Source organism: Thermobia domestica, chromosome 1, assembly GCF_964235325.1.
Source record: "Thermobia domestica chromosome 1, izTheDome1.hap1.1, whole genome shotgun sequence".
In the NCBI taxonomy this organism is placed as follows: Eukaryota; Metazoa; Arthropoda; class Insecta; order Zygentoma; family Lepismatidae; genus Thermobia; species Thermobia domestica.
The window spans coordinates 196901720-196925152 of record NC_137454.1 but is presented as its reverse complement, the minus strand read 5'-3'; the positions used below and the strand labels follow the sequence as shown (position 1 = coordinate 196925152).

Sequence of the window (23433 nt, the reverse complement as noted above, 5' to 3'; positions counted from 1 at the left end):
ATTAAAAGACAATGAGCACCTCAACCTAGTTCGGTGCTAATTCGACAATCTAGTTCGGTGAAGAAATGAATTGTGACCTTTTTATTATATAAGAAGTTTTATATTTATTTGTGTTGGGACCACTGAAAATTATCAGAGGGAAGCTGTAAACCGAAAAATGCCTATCTAAAATTATCCAAGCTCTCGAAAAGTTTCGTCTAAACACAAGGAGGGGCACACGGTTTCTTCACCACTACAACGCTCAAAGTTTGCCCCAGTAATTGACTACTAGTAAAATATAACTGTTCAAGAACGCTCTCTATATTCCTCAACTAGCTCTATGCAACTTTGCACTGTTTCTCCAGATGAAGAACAAACTGAAAGTGATATTTCACAAGCAATGATGATCTCGTAAGGGCTTGAGACGATGAGAGTGCTCAGATTTTCAGCGTAATATTGTATGGTTTGTTTGTAGACTGGTTTCAAAGCATGGAAAAGTGTATATAGTTTATAAAAACTACTTGACAGTAACTTATAGTGCAATTGTCCGCCAACGCCTTTTATATTATATATACGGGTTGTGTTAAAAAAATATCGAGCTTTTGGTTGGCAAAAGTATATTTATTGATTTGGAAATCGGAAACACTATATTACTTCAACGTAGTCTCCTTGGTAATGCACACTCTTCTCCAGCACTCTCGTCACTGTGGGAAACACTTCTGGACAAAGATTTTGGAAATGTGAGCAACTGTGCCGTTGCATTCCGCACCCTGTCTTCTGTTAACTCAAAACATGTTCCTTTTAGTGGCAGTTTTAGCTTGGGAAATAACCAAAAGTCACACGGAGAGATGTCTAGTGAATAGGAAACCTCATGAAACACAGGGATGTGTTTGATGATAAAAGCCTGAATCAAATTTCGTAGACACTCTCCTCATGTCCAAATTCTCGTTCAAAATTGAATGTACCGGTCCGATTGAATGGTTTTCGTTTGAGTATCACCGAGCTTTTGGCAAAATTTGATGCAATGTTATTGCTCAAGGTTTTCTATCATTTTATATAAAAAACTGAAATCCGCCGACCGCTCACTACACGTCTTCACTCTTTGGCTGACTGCCAGCGACTTATACTTTCTGCTGGGGGTAGGAGGGAAATTTACGACTGCACATGACTGTCCTCTCTACATCTAAAATGAAGAAAGTTTCCCACGTTTCATTTGTTTATGCGGTTGAAAAATAAACTTTGATACATTTTGAACACACCTCCTATTACACAATAAATGCTCTTTTCATTGTACGAAGCTACGATTGGAGTTCGTGTGCGCAGGAGACAAATGACGAAAGTAGTGTGTCCACTGCTCGTGGATGTGCACGAGTCAGTTCAACGCAGCTGCGGTCCCATAATACGGTGTATGTGGTGAGTACACATTGTTAAAGAGATTATTGTGTGAAATACCGCCCGAATGCAATGTTCAAGCATGCAGAACAGCATGTATTTTTCAAATTCCAGGTTGTACGACGGCGAAATACTAGGACGATTCACAGAGGATTAGTAGAGGCCTGTGGTGAAGCTGCTCTACCATATCGTACAGTGGCGAGATGGGTTACAGCATTTCAGGCGGGACGACAGTCAAGAGACAAAATGCACTGTGTAGGGTATATGCGAAAAGCTATAGACGAAATTCATCTTGCAAGACTACGGACACTTGTTGACAGTGACCGGCGCTGGACTTGTAGTGAATTAGCGCAGGAGCTGAACATTTCTTTCGGATCGGTGTTCCGCATGCTATCACAAGATCTTAGCTTGTAGAAAATTGCAGCCAGATGGCTACCCCATGCTCTGACCAAGGTTCAAAAGTGGCATAGGTAGGAATGTGCCCACCTACAACTTCAACGTTACAATGAGGAAGGTGATGACTTCTTGCAACGCATTATTGCAAGTGATGAAACGTGGGTAAGATCCTACTAGCCTAAATTGAAACGTCAGTCAAGTGAATGGCGCCAACCAGAATCTCCACGACCGGAAAAACTTAGGCAAGAGCCAGCAGACGCGAAGGTGATGATGATAATGTCATAGACCACGAAGGCATTATCCTGTCACATCAAGTTACACCGGACGTTACCGTCAATGCTGAATATTGTAAACCTCAGTCACCATTTGCGACTACGATTGCGGCACAAACGTCCATACCTCGTGAAGTCTGGACCAATACTCCTACACGACAATGCCAGATGCCATACAGCCAATCCAGTACAGACTCGGTTAAGAGGATGGGGTTGGGAGGTACTGTAGCATCCGCCATACTCCCAGGATATGAGCTCCACTTTCATCTTTTCCCAAAAATGAAAGAACCTCTCAGAAGCAAATGTTTCAGTGACATTCCCAGCATAGTTCGTGCATTACGGCGAACTAGCAACACCCTGTCATAAAGTGGGGTTTTGACAGATATTCAATGATTATCAGACATCTGGCGAAGGGTTCAGCAGGCTAGTGGAGACTACATCGAAGGACTATAAGCTTCTTGAGGTGAGTGATTCACTACATTCCATTTCACAACTATGTTGCCACTTCGAGATAAATGACGCTAGTATAATTTAATTAACTACAAATCTATATTTAGGAAATGTTATTTATTTCACATATACTGAATGTAAATTGGATATACAAATTCAAATTTGTTTATGCAATAACACTGTTGATGAAATCTACGTAAGTAGCGACATCAGTGTAAACTCCTGGGTATCCTGCTTCAGCACAGCCGTAGCCCCATGAAACAACACCAACGAGGACACCATCAAGGGAAAGAGGACCACCACTATCTCCCTGCAAAAGCAATATATAATGTAAGTAGTGAAAAGTATAATGTGTATAATTTAATATTTTATTTATACTATTTAATCGACACTTGAAAAGACAATTAATTTTAACAGTTTTAAATCTGATATTTCAACGAATATCCTACAAGATTAGTTCTTGCTTTACACAGCAGTTCTGCAAGTGAAAGGCAAAAGTAACATTCTCAGTAGTAACAGCAACAGTAAATCCTTTGATTCAATGAAGGTTTGATTGATATATCGTTCTTTCAAGTTTCGAAACATAGTCAATGTAGTTTTTACCCACTAGATTGTCGTACAAACACACGAGTCTGAGAAATACAAGCTTAGCGAGTGTATTCTATATTGGATATTATTGTAGTTGATTTGACACTTAAAAATACGATTTAATAGTAAACAACCTAATTTGCGCTTTCCAGATACCACTTATTATTCTTTAGATATGACAGCAGAATTTTAACCCATGATACCATTGGAATGAGAATCGTAGATATATCAAATTTTAGTCAGCATAGTAATAGAAATTACATGCAACTGAAAGCGCAGTAACCTGGTTCTTAAGAAAATAACGCAGAGCTATCAACTCAACAAAGGAAACCCATCTGTCGATAATTGACGCAAGTCTCTACGCTAATGTAATAGAGAAAATAATGATCTAAGCAAGAAACACTCAATATTACAATAGTGTTTAACACAAAATTCTGATAATGTGGGACGTAACACATATATCTCTACAATAGTCCCTCTGATAGCACAATATTTTCTAATATCTTCAGTCTGGTGGTGCGGTAATGAAGAGAATCAGCCTTGACTTATGCCATATTTTATGTGTGTAATCAAATCATGAAAATGAGATATAGATTTATAACAGCACTTCTTTACATAGCATTTATTCCCTTAACCCTATTATTATGATAAATAGAAATTCTAATTTATATTTTACCAGTCAATGTCTACGTGTCCGGTGTTCACCATTGTACACCTTCCATATAGAATTTGTCTGAACTCTAAGTCTCGCATAAAATTCGGACGTCTCTTATTGGCACGTTAGGAAAGCACTGTAATCTCTTTTTTCCATTCTCTATCAAACATTTACAAACGGCGAGAACGCGTGTTTAACCATTTTAGATGAAACGCACAAACACCAAATTTCATCACTCAAGACTTAAGAGATTTCGAGGTATGGACATTTTATTATAATAAATGGAACCCTAGCCTTTTCTCCTTTCTTCTCTTCTTCTCTATTAGAAGAAATATGAAAACCCGATCGAACACGTATTTTATTGTTATAAATGAAGAATCAAAACATTAAAATGTCATGTCTGTAACCTTAAGGGATTCTGAGATTTGAATTTCTTATTACAATAATTGCAACCTAAACCCGTTTATTCTGACATATTCTCTTCTCTTCTCAAAAATGATAAAATAAGTGTTCACTTATTTTTCTTTAAAAAAGGCGAAATACCAAATTCTATGTCTCTCATATTCATATACTGCAAGATATTAACTTTTATTATAATAATTGTAATTCTCTTTTTACTGCCAATCTCATTTTCTTCTTATCTAGGTCAAAGGTGAGGAAAACGGTAAAACACACGTCCTATTATTTAACTGAGAAGTCTAAATACTATAATTTCATTGCCTATTTCTCCTTCTTTTTCATATAATTTCCAGAAATCATTCCCTATTGATATTTTATGTAACAAATTCTATGTATTATTCAAATCTGAATTTTATAGGTTAAGTCGTTTAAACTAGGCGTTAATGAGTCATTCAGTCATTTAGGACTTATTTCATATTGATAACTACTAACGTCACGTCTTGAATTAGGCAATGAAATCATAAACATTATCGGAATTATGTTATAACTAGTGTCAAAACATAAAAAGCATAAAATATAATGAAAACGGAATGTTTATGTAAGTCATTGTTTACTTGTATTTCCAGTGGATGTTTGTGAAGTGCAATTACATATTGAATTTATAATGTCAAAATTCAAGACTAGATATATAAATTGATTCTTGATTCCATATGATATAATGACCAAAAACAATGGCAGATATTATAATACCAAACACTATGTTGAAAATATCGCTATTTCCTAAACATGAATTTTAAAAGGATTAAACGATTACTAAAATTTAATACTTATGTCAACTCAAAGAATTGAACTGAAACGGGAACACGTGGTAAGAATATACACTCAGACATTTATATAAACGTTATTAACATTAAAGCTAACATTACAGTTCGTCAAAATGAAATTAAATCTGTTAGAACCAACGATTTTAGGCGCGTAACGTAATGTTTTTGAAACCTTTTGACTCTAACTTGCTTTAATTACATTCTATATCATCTTTAAACATATTGCACATTTTCCGAAGACGTAGTGTTCACGTAAAGACGTATAGTTTCTTCAAAGTTTTTCTTATGAAATCAATGTTAACTCATAGCTTCCATAAGCAGCTAGCTATGTACCCAGCTTTGATTAATAACAGTTAATTTGTCATACATTGAAAAAATATAGAACATACTTTAATGTAGAGTAAATATTTTGCTTCCACAGCCAATTATTATACTTTGTCAATTGACAACAATGTCCCACCTTAAATCAAATACAATATCTGCATGAAAGCTGAGAAGGTGTATAATATGTGAAGTGACATAAGTAGAATATACAATTGAATACATGTTTTTAATGAATTCATTCGTTAATGTGTTCTTCTGTGAAACTTGTCATACATGAGTGAGTGAATACAGTCTATCCTAAATAACATATAGTTTTAATTGCTTACCTGGCAAGAGTCCTTTCCACCCTCGGGAACACCGGCGCAGATCTCACCATCAGGAACTCCTCCGTCAGCTCCGTAAGCATCATCACATTCTTCTGGGCTCACGATTGGAACTTGAACTTGCAAAAGTTGGTTACTTGTTGCTCCACCTTCCTGTAAAACCATCACTTACGTAATTAACGAAAAACCTTTTTAACATTAGTGTTTCGTCTAGCAAGGTTATACACTTATGTTAAAGTGTTGAAATCCTTATTTTTGTTCCTTTTAAACTATTAAAAAGGTATAATATTGTACACGAAAAAAATCAATTATGCTATTTTTATTCTCATGAAATATTTTTTCCAAGTCACTAGATTATGTTTCTATATCTTCGAGAGTTACGATAAATCAATATTTAAAATGAGAGGCCACTATAAAATTGTTAAAAACAATTAATATTATAGTTTGTTACGTGTGGAAATGTTATCCACACTTTATATATATATAAAAATCTTGGAATGTATTGCCTGAGGAGTATGCAACCAGGAATAAAAATTTAAATTTTTTGTATTAGCGCCTCTGGCGGAAAGTTGTGCATTACGCACCTACAACGGCGCTTGAAGAGGATGGCTTAGCCATCCAATTGCTACTGTGCAAGTGGGCACTATCAGTTTTGTTATAGTGAACTGCGTATAATGTAATTATATATCTCTCGTTTCAGAATTAGTGAATTTTTCAGTTTATTCATGAGAAAGAAATCTATATTCCGATATTTTCTAAAGTATGGGTACCTAAGTTCCGAAAAGTGTTATTTCTGTTTGGTGATATTTTATGGATAAAATTTGCTGTGGTGTGATACCAAATCAATTAAATCGGGAGTGCATATAATTATATACCAGTCTTGTAAATAGCTGAGTGGTTAAACTAATTTGTTAAATTCCCTAATTTAAGGTGTTCCATTAGTTAGGAGTAAATATACAGTATGTCTATTTAAGTTATTTAACAAAATGCTATTAGAACAATTCTGATTTTTTTTTTTAAATTAACGTTATTGAATTGTGGTAGGGTAGATTTTGCTACTCTGTTAGACTCCTCAAATATGTTTACTGTAAAAATAGTTTTTTATAGTATATTAATTTACATATTTATTAATTCTATTCTTGTTCGATTCTAATGAAAGTATATATTGTTTGATTGCATTATGGTTATAAAAATTTTCAATTCACATATATAAACTTTTATTTCAATGTCCTGAGAGCATCTTTTTGATTATTTAAATCATGTTTTCTTGTTTTGCTAAGTTGAAACACGCAGAAATCGTATAGATGAACATTATTAGAGAAAATTTAGCTAAGATTTGCACTAGAAGGAACTCCCTTTATTTCCCTCATTAAATCATTATTATTATAAGGCATTCTTTACTCTATAGATATTTGTCCTGGTCATTAACGGCCGGTGGCCCACGACGGAGCTATACCTAAGGCACGTTACAAGTTTATAATTCTCTACATATTAGAATTATAATATCTATACGTTTATTATGAAATTATTATTATTATTATTTTGCTTGCTTGTTTGGTGATCTAAAAATATAACTATTCTACCTATTAAGTAAACGATGGGAAAACCTTCCTTTTCAAATATTCACAGTAGGAAGTACCTTATATGAACGGTTAAGTTCGCAAAATATTTTTAATGTTCTCGAATTCCACACGAAAGCAGAACTGAAACTATAGTAACAGACCCACTCGATATTGAAAAATATTCTATGATTGCTGTAAAGTGTAACTTTAGCACTTGCCGCAAATGAGACCATAGAACAGAGAAGGATCTTACAGTAAAGTTGCCAACGTCCGACGAAAAATGAAACTAAATCTCGTATAGTGGTCGACAAAATAGCGACAAAATTTTATTGTATATAGAGTTTATTACTTAAAAAATCATAAATAAAACATGTCTCTAGTGGTTGTGATAGAAGAGTTGTTTTTCAGTTAAATACCGACAGTTGAAATTATTGCATACATTAAATTCATACATATAATGTATGTCACTGAGGAGGTTGGGCGGCTAGCTAAGTTTTACTTTGGCACAGACTAGGGTGGCCGACAATGTTTTCTCTTATGGACAGGCTGAGTCCGGGTCAATTAATTATAGTTATTTAATAATTATTAACTTTCGTTGAATAACATTTAGAATGAAGTCGAACGTTGAAGTCTATGTGCAGGCAGGTGGAGTGAAAGGTATTACAAACAAAGCACTATTTACAGTTGATGTTGCTTAGCTGCGGCTTGCTAATCGGGTCGTACCAAAAACATCCAAAACTCTGGGTCCTGCCTGGACCAGGGCTAGGCGCATTCGGACTGTATTAGGCTTTTGCGGAAACGTTAGACCCATCCAGGTCTCTCGTGAGTGTGTTGTGTCTCCTTATAAACGAAATGTGCACATTAAGATTAAATACTATAGAGCAGAAACGCACAAAAACTTCATAAAGTAATGTAAGCATTACGAAAGTGCGCAAGTATTTTTCTTCTTCTTACTGTTAGTCTCTTACTACTAGTAAGAAGAAATAGAAAATCGAAGTCAAAATAAAGTCATATACAGCAGGGTAGAATAGTACAAGGTAATTACTCTAATCTAAATCGGGACCGTGGTGGCTCAGTCGTAGAGCGTTCATCTCTGGTACATGAGGTCTTTGATTCGATTCTAGCTCGCACCAAGTGAGTTATGTGGTGGACAAACACCATGTGCATGAGTTTTCTCGGGGTTCTCCCGTTTCCTCCCACTTTCTTCATTCCACCATTTATTAATTTATCATCATCACCGTCTTCTTTGGCCTAGCCAGCATAAGCGTCGGACGTAAAATTCAAACATTTCATATCTAACTTGTATCTTAAAGAAATAGATGTTGTCGCAAGAACAAGAAAGCTTTCCGTGGGTGGTTTCGGCAATGTCCGAACACTCGTATCCCCTTACTAGTGACATTGTAAGTAAATGTGTATCCACCAACGTTGCCATAGTTTTGGGTCTCTGTTATACTCTGATTTATGACTTACACATGTGGGTTTAAGAGGTCACTTTCCTCTCTTTCTTTTTCCCCCTTGCCGTGGATTTGGGATTCCATTTTGCTCTTTTCTCCCCCTCGCATTTCGCTCTATTTTGTGTTAATGCTAGTTAAAAAAAAAGAAAAAAAAGAAAAAGAAATAAAAGATTTTTAAGTACACGGCCACATCGCATATAATGCAAGAAAATTAATTAGGACGACCTATGCTTTGGTGTAGAATTTTATAAAAATAATCGATGTAATACGCGTATAATGTAATTATGTAATAAAGTAATTGAATATAATGTAATAAAATGCAAAATATAATTAAAATACATTATTCATAAATTTCTGATCTCATGTTGCCCAGTGGCGTAGGGAAGGGGGGCAGCCCCCAACCAAAGAGGTCCGACAATGTACTTTGGTACTTTGATGTTTGTAATTTTTTATATTTTATGTTTATATATTTTTGTTTGTAATTCCTCTATATGTACCTATAACAGCACTTGTCCCCCCCCAAACACACATCCTGGCTACGCTACTGATGTTTTAAGTTTTACGTCCCACGCATAAGCCTGTTACGCTAAAGGAGACGGTGAAGATGAGAAATGCATGAAATGGTGGAATGAAGAAAGTGGTAGGAAACGGGAGAACCCCGAGAAAACCCACGAGCACGGTGTTTGTCCACCACAAAGTCCACACGGCGCGAGCTGGGATCGAACCAGGGATCCCGAGCACCGGAGGTGAACGCTCTACCAAATGATTTATGAAACACGAAAAGAAATTCGTTATAGTTGTTTTTGAGAATATCACAAATTTTGATTTTCATCTTTCAGTAAACTACTCGTAGTTTTAGAGGTGTTAAGAAAATTGGAAAATGACGCTAGAGAATCTAGTAAAAAACCTTAAGTTTAAAATTATGTCTCGATACGCTGAACCGTAGATATGCCCTCTAGGCAACCGAACATATTTTCACTGGGACGAACAGAACTCCGTTTTGAGACATGTAGGGATCATCCAACGTACAAATCCGTTTAAATCTAATTTTTTTTTCATGATTGCTATACTTTCTTATTTCCTATCGTCACTCAAAGAAGACAATCGAGACTATCTTATCATCACGAGAAAACTGCTGAGCCGTTTGGAAAGAATTTTGGAACATTAGCACTTGGCTCAAACTGGGCTTTCCAGGTCTCTTTCATTATAATGAGTTTCCTAAGAGGTATTTGTCCTCCACACTCAAAATGATGTTATTTGTCATCATCATGAGAAAAACGGATAGATTGTTTCAAATGGATTTTGCAATGTAGGTAACAGTTGACTGGAGTCGGATTTCTTTCATGTCACTTTCATTAAAGGCGTATCCTAGGGGGAAAGGGTTCAAATATAGAATATGTCAAAAGCTGTTAAACAGTTTAAAATCAATTTTTGAAAATAGCACTTGGGTGGCCTAACCTTTTATAATTTAATTTCCATTTAAATACCTAAATGCGAAAAAAGGGTTCAAATATGATTAACATTTCAAATATTCTCCATAAATCTACTCTTCCCGTGAACGCCGGTTCTTCAGCCAGTTAATAAATAATTTTATTATTAGCGGTAATAAAAATAATAATTTAATGTTACAACGAAGGCAAGTTGTGTCATGTGTGGTTATCACATTGCTTTCTTTATTGTTGTTCTAGGCCAAGGTTCCCTCTTTCTTAATTCAATTATCTAAAGATGTAGATTAAAAACTGAAAATTCTGTGTTTGATCGGGAATCAATCCGAAACAAAGCATATTAAATTAACTATAATAGTAAAACAATAAATATTTCCTGGTGCTAAATTTCACATTACCATTGGAAAGTTTACAGAATTATGCAACGAGAAATCTTGACAGAATTGTCCACGATTTTCGTTTTCCTCTCAAACGAATTGTGAGATATTACCTTTTACTTATTATTTGTCAGCACCCTTTCCAAATTTTTTCCCCATTTCTCATTATAATGTTAAAATTCATTCAAACTATACCTAGATCACTATTAAATACGTAAATACCTCTCAGCAATAATAATAATAGATGAGAATAGTTGTTCCGCTAATAACTAACCATGGTCATCCTGGGTAACTCGATCTAAACCCCGTGGCCTATACATAACACTATCAAATAACGAAGAGAAAGAAGAAAATTTAATATTATGCCTATGTTCTTCCGGTGTCATGAGGAAAACTCAGTAAAAGAAAATTAATTTAGACGGCCTATGCTCTAGTGAAGAATTCTATAAAAATAATCGATGTAAAATATAGTGTAATTATGTAATAAAATAATTAAAAATAATGTAATTTAATAAAATGTAAAATATAATTGAAATACACTGTTTGTAAATTTTTGATATCTTGTTGCCTTATCTATTATGTAAATGAGAAAGTTACTTCTTCATCATGCATTTCAGATATTATTATTCGACTAGAATTGAAGATACTTTTATATAGATTAAAATCTTCCTCGTGTTTTCTTTTCAATAGATGCATTCATGTTTATCTTTTTAAAAAATGCACAGTCCAAAATGTGTTTCTTGCCTTCTTTGTTTATTCCATTCTTTCTATATAGAGAACAGGGAGATAAACAAACATTGACCAACTGGCCTGCACATTTGGTTCGCTCCTTCTTAACGGATGAAGAAAGATATTCTGTTGAAGTGTCAAATAACAAAACAACACGAAGGACTCGCAGCTTCCAGGCTACTTTTTTCTTCGCCAAAACATTTAAAACATTCCATTCCGTACTCAAGTAACGGAGATCAGCTTTTACTCACCCCCTCCTATTTTAGCTGAGAGCTGTCATGGAGTTCGAATTTGTTGGCAACATCGGATTTCGGAAAAAATATCTGTTTCACTACCATGTAATGGGCGGAGAAGGGTAATAGGTCAAGTTTCTGGACCTCACCCTAAGGCCGTCATGAAATTTCCAAAAGTCTAATTCTCACCTTGTTAATGGGAGATATGTTTGAATTATACACAATAAAATTGTTTGTTTTACGAGTAAATTGGTGTGTTCAGGATACATATCGAAATTCTTTCAGTTCCAAATAGGCGATATGATGTCGAAAGTTACGTATTGGCGACACTAACGTAAGATTGACCTCATATTGTTTGCATGCTATCGGAAAGTTGGTCAAGGTAGCTTATTTTCTCGTGCGAAATACATAGTTACATTATATTTTGTAAAATTTTCAGAAAAATTCATAAATTATTTACCAGAAAAGGCATAATCATTGTCGTACTATAATTTATTAGTTCCCTTCTGATGGACTTAGAATGATAAAGAACATTGTAAAAGCAATCTCTCTGATGCAAGATAACAGTTCACATCACTCAATTGTCAGGAAATTCTTGTTTAATATGGCAATTGACGTTCTTCCATAATATTGGATACTAGCATGATTTAGCAAACAGTGGATTGTATTTACTTTCTAAGGTATATGGTTAATGATTTACAAACAACAATAATATCAACGTACTTTGAGAGTCTTTTTTTCTACTCATCAAGACAAAGATCAAGAAATACTTCGAAAATATTATAGGATCGATTCAGTAGTGCAGGTTTTGATTAACAAGATTGCATTCAAAACTGGTAAAACTTCATTGAGTGAGTGAGTATGGGGAACGATGGGGACCTCAGCATCGAGACTATATGTCCCTCCGTAAAACTTCATCTTGCAAACTGCACATAAAGTATTACTTTTACTGTAAGTCTGTAGCGCCGTAAGTATCACTTTTGTTACTTACATTAAAAAGATGGAAATCATAGTTTTGTGATATTTGAAAAAGTACTTACGCTTGTAGCGCCCCATCCAGTGATTGTAACTTCAGTTCCAGCAGGGACTACAGATCCAGCCTCAGGAAGCTGAGCAGGTTGCACGTTATCATTGAGTTCGAACGCTTGAGCCAACTAGAACAACACTTTTATTAGACATATACACACCTGAGTCTTAGTTAATTACTTAACGAGAGATGAAATTTTTCCTGAATCTGAACTGAAGTAGAACCCTCATCTACATATCACTGACAAAACAAGCTATATAGATGCACATGTTAGTGTAAATTATATCAACTCCGAAGTTCGCCATACTCCTATTGTTTGAGTTATCTCTACATTCAAAAGTATGAATTATTTGTACTTAAAGTTGCTTTCTAAAAATAAGACTGATTAGCTTATTATATTTACTAAGGTAATTCTCACAAAGTAACACTAATTTACCAGGAAACAGTTCGAAATTTAAAAAATTACATGACTTTACTGAATCCTTATTTACCCTGATTCGTTCATACTATGTCTTCTATATTTAGAGATAAACAAGTTTATGTATTTACACACGTATATAAATCATAAATAGACAATGCTGGAAACAATTCCCAAAATCGCCGCATATACGTTATTTTTCCTGAGCGATTGTAGTTTTAAAATAATACAATGATGTTCCACAGGAAATACTAGAATAGCAAAGATCTAATCATGTGCGACATAATTTTATATTTCAAGCATTAAAAAATCTCAAATGCTAAACACAAGATTATATAGTACAACGAATGAGGACATTAGATAAACAATATAAGTTTAGAAAAAAGTTAATTAAAAATTATATTAGCTTTTGATTACTGATCGATGCTATTACTTAAATATTAATGAATTATATCAACGAGGAAATTTTCTCGTAAAAAACACATGACTGAGAAGGTAGGGGAAGCCCAAACATAAGAGAAGTGCTTATTACTGATATTGCATTTCGATCCTTATATATATATATATATATATATATATATATCCTATCTGGTCAAAAGTATCCGGTCATCCAGTGATACGAAGTCGGAGAGTCCTGAGGCAGATATTGATAGGGTGTTAGTCCCTCTTTCGCATCTATGACAGCCCGCACAATAGGAATGGACGTCCAGGCGTCCATCAGAGCTGAAGTGAGTTCTTGCAGGGAAGATGATTGTCTTGACTGGCTACGTAATTTGCGTTCCAACTCGTCCCAAAGGGCTTCAATGGGATTGAGATCGGGGCTCTGAGAGGACCAGTCCAGTGTTTGAATGCCCATGGCTGTGTAAGTCTCGATGTGTGACTGAGGCAGTTATTGTTCTCCCTCAAAATATTGCCATAGATGTGAAGAGCAGCGTTGTCCAGAATGTTCAAATACTTCTTAGAGTCCATGTTTCCCAGAACACGAGCTAAGGGACCCATCCCAAACCATGAAAAACACCCCCATACCATGACGCTGCCATCACCAAACTTCACAGTCAGCACAATGCAGTCATTGCACAAGCGCTCGCCGGGCACCCGCCATACCCGTACCCGTCCACTGAACTGCCAGATTGTATACCAGGATTCGTCACTCCACAGAAAACGTTTCAACATGCCCAAGTCCACATGGCCGGTGAGCTTTGCACCTTTGCAATCGACTCTTCGCGTTTAAATGACTGATGTTCTGCTTGTGCGCGGATGCACGACCATGTAGTCGCAGTTTTTTTTTTAACTCGCGACGACAAGTCCTGCTGCTAGAACTAACGCCGATTCACTTTTAAACTCCTGTGTGATTTCTACCAACGAAAACTTGCGATTTTGTTTCATTACATGTTTGAGCGTTATTTGGTTGCGTTCAGTAAGTATTTTTGGATTGCCATTCGTTTGTCCATCGTTTCATTGCCTGGCCGTTTCCACTTTATCATTACATCCCCCACAGCCGATGTTAGCGTCTGTAACATGTCCGCAATTTGACGAACAGATTTCCCACTACGGTGACATCCCACTACGACATGCCACAATCAAAGTAACTGTGCTTCGTAGAGTTATTCATTGTAACACGATCGCATCACTTTGACCTCCCACACTACTCCCGATACTGTTCTCGCTTTCAGTCACGCGCCACTTACGTCACCGGCCTAATCCACTTCTTCGGACGGGTGTCCAGATACTTTTGGCCAGATAGGGCATATATATATATATATATATATATATATATATATATATATATATATATATATATATATATATATATATATATATATATAGGGTGGCCCAAAAGTAGGTATGAACCCCTATATTAATCAGGTATAATATCCTAGCTTATAGGTTTATTTGCTTCTCTATTCCGAGCTTAAGGTATAAGTAAAAAGACATTAAGAACAAATAATAAAGAAGCTAAGCCTGCCTGATGGTTAGCAATAAGAAATTATGTAAAAAGCAATGAGTTGATTAGTACTGGACAATATACCTACTTTTGGGCCACCATATATATATATATATATATATATATATATATATATATATATATATATATATATATATATATATATGGGGGTGTTTTATAGCAGTTATTTAGAATCCTCTATCATACCTTTATGATAAATTTCGTAAAGTTAAATTACTTTATTCGTCAAATCAAAATGAATAAGTATGTTCGTTAACTTGACCCTGGGTCTTCCTCATATGGTAATGGCTGATTCGTTGTTTGTACTGTATTATATTACGAATTTACGCAACGCTAATATCAACATTTTTGTGCTCACATACCACATTTGTTGCACTTCTATCAACATCGCTTATTAAAACGTTTGGTATCTATGTTATAACTAATTGGTACATCTCCCATTAATAATAAAACTAAATTTTACTTATAGGAGCAGAAAGTGGAGAAAGCATCTTACTTGTCTATGCAGAGGTGCCATTACAGTATTACAATTGCTAAAGTAGCAAGCATATGTGTATCGAAATGAAATGCGTTCTTCACTTGATTCATGGATAAGAATAAGATGTAAATACTCGTTGGAGAGGTTTGAGAAAAGCCTTCGGGTCTCATCCTAAACGAAGGGAAAATCCCAACGTCTACCTCCTTGCGGGAGAAAGTGGGCAACGTCTTTGGTGGCTAAGGTAGGTGGGGACCGACCGACTCCCGGGATAAGGAGTCAGCTTCTACTAAGTGCCAACGTCCTTCTCGGAGGGCGGATGAGCGAGTGGAGGTCAGAGCACCTTCTTGTCCTTAGGAGAGGAAACTGTCCTGAAAGGCGGATGAACCACTAGATGGTCAACAGCATGGAGATGTGGAAAGGAAATGGGAACACTAACACATTATCTTTTTCCCATAAGGGACGAAGGAGGAGAATAAATAAATATGATGGTTCTTCCTGAGGTAAAAAATTCCGGAGGTAAAATAGTCCCCCGTTCGGATCTCCAGGTGGGGACTGCTCCGGGAAAAATCATCAGGGGAGAAAATAATAATAACTTTAATTTCAGCATAGGAACCTGAAACGTACAGACTCTACAAGGTGAGGGAAAACTTGAAAATTTAGTAGTGGAAATGGACAAATGTAAAATGGACATAGTGGCCTTGAGTGAAGTGATATGGCCAGGGAAAGATGAGATAATATCGGGAAATTACAGAATATACTATTCGGGTGGCGATAAGGGCGAGAATGTTGTTGCGATGGCAATAAAGAACGAAGTAGCAAGAAGTGTAACTATAGTGGAATACTGCAGTGATTGCTTGATGTTTGTAAAACTACATGCAAAAGCAGTGCATATTGTGATAATACAAGTGTATATGCCAACAACCGGCAATGATGATAATGAAGCAGAAGTAATGTATGATCAGATTAGTGACATATTGCATCAGGAAGGAAGAGGTAAAGTCAACGCCGTAGTAATGGGAGACTTCCACAGCGTAGTAGGAGAAGGAGCTGCGAATAAGGTAGTGGGACCGTTTGGACTAGGTAGAAGAAACGAACGAGGTCAAATGCTTATCGATTTCTTTAAGCAACATAATCTGGTGGTGATGAACACATGGTTTAAGAAAAGAAAAACCAAGCTGTACACGTGGAAAAGTCCAGAAGATACGAAACGCTACCAAATCGATTACATTCTTGTGAAGCAACGTTTCAGGAATAGTGTACGAGACGTGAAGACACTGCCAGGAGCGGACATTGAATCGGATCACAATCTCCTGGTGGTGGAAGGGCAAACCTGGTTAAAGTCGATCAAGAAAAATGAGAAGAGAAATCAAAAATGGAACTTGGATCGACTAAGAAATATCGACGATGATGTGGAAGAAGAAATTGGAGAAAAATTCTGTGCAATGGGCGACGTGGTTGACAATATAGAGAATAGTTGGGGAAAAGTTAAACAGATTCTACTTGACACACTCCATAATAACATTGGCACGATGGAAAGAGCGCCGAGAAATCCATGGATAACTGAAGCAATGCTTAAGAAGATGGAAGAACGCAGAAGAGCGAAAAACACGGGAATCAATGAATACAGAAGGCTGAATAATGAATTGAGAAAAGAGACAGAGAAAGCCAAAGAAAAGTACATGGAACAGATATGTTAAGACATAATGAAACTTCAACGGCGCGGTAAATATGATCTGATGTACCAGAAAGCACAAGAATTAGGAGGGAAAGCTAACAAAAATATACGAACGTTCGGCATCGAAGATCAACAAGGTAATGTAACCACTGATCATCAAAGCATCCTTAGAATTTGGGAGGAATACATAAAAGATCTGTATGATCAGAAGATCCAGCACAAAGATATTGCGATCGAAGAAGATGAAGAGGTGGATGATGATGAAAAAGGACCCAGTATATTGAATAGTGAAGTAGTACAAGCAATCAAAGACATGCAAAGGAGAAAAGCCACTGGAGAAGACGACATACCAGTAGATTTGCTCAAGGTATTAAGAGACAACGCAATGAAAGTACTGACTTCACTTATTAACAAGATCTACCTGAGTGGAGAATGGCCAAAGGATTTTCTTGGTATTACAATGATTGCATTGCTCCCCCCCAAAAGAAAAACAAGCAAAGAATTGCAGCGATCACAGAACCATTAGCCTGATTTCCCATACTGGAGAGATCATTGCACGCATACTGAACAGGCGGCTGGAAAGTAAGAGAGATGAGAGGTTAGAAGAAGCTCAATTTGGATTACGGAAAGGAAAGGGCACCAGAAATGCTATTGGATTGACGAGAATTATATCAAAAAGAATTATTGATGTAAAGGAAGAGTTATGTTTGTGCTTCATCGACTGGTGAAAAGCTTTCGACCGAGTCAATTGGACGAAACTTCTGAAAATACTTAAAAAATCGGAGTCAACTGGAGAGATCGACGACTCATTCAAAACCTGTACACAGGGAAACGAGTGAAGCTGCGCTTAAATGAAGGAGAAACCAATAGTGTGGAGATTGGAAAAGGAAAAAGCTTTGAGTTTTACGTCCCACGGTTATGCAGGTTAGGCTAAAGGAGACGATGATAATGAGAGATGAGTGAAATGGTGGAATGAAGAAAGTGGGAGGAAACGGGAGAACCCTGAGAAAACCCATGAGCACGGTGTTTGTCCACCACAAAGTTCACTTGGCGGGGGCTGGGATCGAACCCGGGACCCCAAGCACCAGAGGTGAACGCTCTACCACTGAGCCACCGCAGATTGGAAAAGGAATCAGACAAGGATGTAGTTTGTTGCCCCAATTATTCAACATTTACAGTGAATGTATAATGAAGGAAGCATTAATGGGAATTGAGAGATTTCAAGATTGGAGGGCAGATCATTAACAAGATCAGGTATGCAGATGATACGTTTATAATAGCTAAAACCGAAGGACTACAGGAGATGATTGACAAAACAGTTGACACTGGAAAACTGTATGGAATGGAAATTAACATCAAAAAGTCAAAAGTCATGAGAATATCTCGTGGAAACACGCCCTTACGGATCAGAGTAGAACAAAGAGAACTTGAAGATATCGATTATTTCAAGTATCTGGGAAGAATTTTGACGAGAGACGCTTACTGCACCAAAGAGATCCGGTCAAGGATTGCCATAGCTAAAGAAGCATTCAACAAGAAAAGATCACTCTTAACTAGCAGGCTCAATATTGGACTTAAGAAGTTGGTCATGTGCTATATATGGAGCATTGGACTGTATGGTTCAGAGACTTGGACATTACGGAAGTTAGAGAGGAAATATTTGGAGAGCTTCGAAATGTGGTGTTGGAAGAAGATCGAGAAGATAAAATGGACAGAGAGAGCAACAAACGAAGATTTTTTTTAAAACGGATAGAAGAAAAGAGGACACTTCTAGAAAAGCCAATTGGATTGGACACATCATGCGAAGAAATTGTCTTCTTCACACCGCCATAGAAGGTAAGATGGAAGGGAAGCGAGGAAGAGGAAGAAGAAGAACACAGCTGATCGATGATTTGAAAGATAGAAGAAAATATTGGGATTAAAAGAGGAAGCTGAAGATCGACAAAAGTGGAAGAAACATTTCCTGGCCCAAATCTAAAACTGAAAAAAAATCCTCATTAGTCCTAGGACCTGCCAAAACGCAGAATACTTAATAATAATAATAATTAGTAAGATAGTTAATGTTTGGAATTATTTACAATTCATCAAATGACAATATTTGTTTCCCAATAACGAATAAATTCAAAATTTATATATAATTAATTGATAATTTTCTATTAAACCAAACGAATAATTGCATACCTCAAAAACAGCAATGTCATTAACAGGAATGCCATTGGATAGAGTGGCGTAATCTGGATGAACATGTTTTGCAATTACTCTGCGCGTCTGACCTGCGCCATTTAGAGTATTTGATCCAGCGTGGATGGTGTAAAGCAAAGCAGCGAAGCTGTAATAAAAAAAATTAGTGACATTAATTAATAATTGCTAAAGACGCAAATATCTATTTTCGTATCAGTGTGTGTTCTAAAAAACTCTCCATTTGTTGTTCTCTATATGTACGGTAATTCTTAACAGTATAGTTGCATCTATTATGTAATTCAAAGAATTCAAGATAGTTTTTAAATAAAATGATTTTGGTCACAGTCTAGAGAGATTAAAAGAGCAATAATATTCTAACAGTTTTAAATCCATTATCCAATAAACGATTAACATACTTAAAATTTACATTGATTTCTTTATGTCGCTAATAATTTGTATCCTTAAAGTTAGACTAGTTCTCATTTCATAAAAAATTACAAGTTTAGAAATGTTCTTCGGAACTATTGAATATGATCCAACACGAATCTTACCCATATTTACAAATCATGTACACAATGAGGGGAAGGAGTAGTCAATTTAAATATCAGATAACATTTTAATATTTTTAAGGGATTGTCCTATAATTGAGATAATTAAACAGGTATTGATTATGTTGATAATAAATATAAAACCTATTGATATAGGGTGTGATATTTGAAATAGAATAGATCTTAGAACCGTTAAAACTATTAATAATATCCAAGTTATTTTAATATCAAGAGATAGTTTATTAAAATATTAGTTTTGGGGCCTAAAGATAAGTTTATACTTTCTCTTGATGCTTTTAGAATTAGATTGATTAATGATTTACTAAACCAACGTTTTAATTAATTTATAAAAGCTTATAAAAATATTATTTGTTTTGTTTTCCTGTTCTATTAATTGGACAATTTAGGCACGATATGTTTCATTATTCAGCGTAGGTACTTGTTCATAGTGCTTTTAAGACTGGAATTTGTAGTACTAATAATAACTTTTCTATTATTGTCTTATTCTTTATGAAGCTTACATGTTGAAAGCTACTTTCGTCTATTGTTTTTAACTTTCAGAGTTTGTGAAGGTAGATTAGAGTTGTCTATTTTAATGTCTATTGTTCAAACCTATGGGGCTTATTATTTGAATTAATTCATTGTATTACTAAGTTAAAATATTTAATATTTATGTTGCTTTTAATCCCTCTTGCTTTTAACTTTAAATTATGATGAATTGTTCAATTTTGTCTTGTTTTTATTTATGATGCGAAATATAATAGGATTTGTTCCTTGGGGTGGAGGATTTGTTCCTTGGGAGGGAGATTGTTACTTGTAGATAGAGGATTCAAATATTCTCTGATCTTATTAAGTATTTGAGTTATTATCCTTATATTATGACTAGAGAGAGAGTACTCAATAGTTCATTTTACATGAAAAGATTTCTTAGTTTAGTTTTGGTTTCTTGTATTACTTTACTCGAGACTTTCTTTTTCTAGAATCTGTATGTTCTATTTTTTAGGATTCAATTCCCACATTGCTTTTAACTTTAGGCTAAGTTTATCAGCCTGAGAGTGTGCAGGATGGCATGTACTTAGTGTTTTATACCTTGTTTGCTTCTCTCCCCTTTTAGTATGCATTTTTTTATCTTGCATATGTTAGTGATAGCTTGTTGATGATTAGTATGGGAAGTGTTATAAGAGTAGGTATAGATATTGTTTATGATCTTTTGCTTTAGTATTAGCATTCTTGATTAAGATACTATGTTTTTGGTTCATTTATGATTGCGGAGGGCGCATATCGAGGCTTCTGTAAGTGGGTCAATAATTTTAGCTGGGGTGTTACTAAAGTTGAGAGGGTATGGTTTATTACGTGTCATATATTTTATGAAGAATATTGCTGTAAGTATATATTTAATTTGGTTTCGAATTAGTGTTGTTGGTATTTGGTCGGTAAGATTAATTTGTTTGCGTCAAGTTGATGCTAAGTCTTTAATATCTTACACTTTTGTAGCACATATGTTTAGTATTAATAGGATTAATGAAAACATGGTTGTAGGGGTTTACAGGGTCTTTAACCTACTTTACGGCGCTGCTGCTCTTGTCGGAATACCACACATTCATTACAACTCGCCACACTTCATCGTTTCACACTGCCTTATGATCTCTGGAAATGTTTACAATGTTCATACCCAGTCATCTGACATTAGAACAGTGTTCCCACTAATTTTCACCCGAAATGTGTACATTCTCCCTTCAGAAATCCGGAACTTACGTGAAGAGAACAATATTTTTTAAAAAGATTTTTAGATTAATGTAACTGTCAAATGTCATAGCTACAATGCATTGATGAAACCGCTAAAATAATGTGCATTAGACCTACATTCGGTCCTTCATAACTATCCTACGAAACGCTATAAGTATGCTCTATAAAACTATGTAAGACAAAACGGTCAATATACTTACTCAGAACAATGTCCTGCAGTGACAACAAAATTTGGACTTACGATGGTTCCACCACAAATGTGGCTTCCAAGAACCCTAACAGAAACCTAAAAGATAAAGATACATTTTTTTGATGTTATGTAAGAAATGAGTCATAATTGCAGGTAAAGTACCCTGTGAAATAGCGTGGAGTGTTTTGCACTTTTGTTGGAAATTCGATGACGGCTAGTGTGGAAAGGTGCCGTTAGTGGCACCGACCTTACTGTATTTTGTTAATATTTTGGACAACCCCTTACCCTGCCGCAAAGTTTTTTAAGTATTTGGTTAGGCAACACGCACAACACTAATGACAGGAAAGATACTTGTGTTGTGTTTAGAGCTACCTTATGGCTATAATACAATTATTTTATTAATAGAAACTTGTAGCAATGGCAGAAATTATTTTAAAATGCTTATGAGTCAAAGTACAGCCATATTAGCTCAGTTGTTAGAATTAATGTCCAGATTTTGTTTGGAATACCACGTTAACGATGATTATAGGCATAGCTCTTGATATAACATGATTTAGTTTTGGAAACTCTTCGCTTGTTATGTACACCAACAGCAAATGCCATCTAGCGGCAGGCTACACAACTTCGTGGTTGCTTATTTTGGCCACGCTCTTCGAGCGTCGTCGCAACGTCCGGCTCCGTCCAGAAGATTCGCGCACCTCCCGCTCGCCTCGTGGGCTCCAGAACCTACGCCGACGTTTCTAGAATATTCTCGCTTGCAGTTCGGTGGTGGTATATATATTGCGTACTTCGGCCAACCAATCCAGCAAGCCAGTTTATTGCAGCTTAAGCTTTAACGGTTTTAGTTTCGCAACTGTTTCTGTTAAGACACAGAGTTTGTGCATTGAACGTAAAGTTATAGTCTTCTTAATGCGATACGATTCAGAGACATTTTGTATACTTTGGTTTCCAAGCTCGGAAGCAATGGAAAGCAAGATGAAGAGAAAGCCTCATAGCAGACTAACGCGCGAAATGTGAAACGAGGCTTTTTTGGCACTCCAAGTGAAATGAGTAAAGTACAGTTGCCTACGTACGCTGGCGTTATGCGACATTATTATTGGTTTCGAAGTGGTTTAAGTGGTGACGAAAGTGTAACTAAATTACCAGTGACTGACATTTGTAAACTAGTTGGACGAGTTGTACATATTTGACGTAAAGCAAGCATTCCTGTGGTTTCAGAAAAGAGAGCTTTCGACATGATGAAAACATTTTATAATAAGTGTCGCACCAAGGAAAAACATTCCAGTCGACAAGGACGAGAAACAACACTTCATGTAGGTTTTGTCGCACACGCGGAGAAGTTTCTTTTTGATATTGCGTCTTCCAAATGTAAAACCGCCGAAGATTGCAACTGTCAGAGGACACGCAAGATTCCAAAACGAGAATTCAAGTACCTTTTGGACCAGAGAACATCACGGAAAATGAGAATTTATAACATTGACGTCCGAACAAGGAAATCTCTGTCAAAGATGTTTTCCCGTAAAGTGAGCAGATTTAAGGGGCAGACAACCAAGAAAGACGCTGAAAGTGAAGGAAGTCCATCAACTAGTGGGATTAGGCATAGGCACAGGTCAAAGATATTGGCGTCGTCAGAGGAATCCAGTCAAGCTGTTGAATCGGGAAGCACGTCGGGGTCTGACTTCGAGGCGCGACCAAGAAGGAAACATAGCCCAAAGCACATCTGCCTTCAAAATACATCGGAGGCAGCGTTTAGAACTGAAGTTTCAAACAGACAGGTTGCTTTAATCGCTTCTGCCGTACTT

At 36.0% G+C, this 23433-nt stretch overlaps 1 protein-coding gene across 1 annotated transcript in view; it reads right to left on the bottom strand.

Moving 5' to 3' along the window:
- Window positions 1-2587: 2587 nt before the first annotated feature.
- The window catches only part of LOC145666961 (trypsin 5G1-like), a 33231-nt gene continuing 12385 nt past the window's right edge, over window positions 2588-23433 (bottom strand). The window contains exons 3-7 of the mRNA XM_081734596.1: window positions 21642-21727; window positions 19148-19295; window positions 12443-12556; window positions 5606-5755; window positions 2588-2799 (exon numbers count right to left, since the gene is read on the bottom strand). Of these exons, the coding sequence (XP_081590722.1) occupies window positions 2656-2799; window positions 5606-5755; window positions 12443-12556; window positions 19148-19295; window positions 21642-21727 (642 nt within the window). The 3' untranslated portion in view covers window positions 2588-2655. The remainder of the gene's footprint in view (window positions 2800-5605; window positions 5756-12442; window positions 12557-19147; window positions 19296-21641; window positions 21728-23433) is intronic.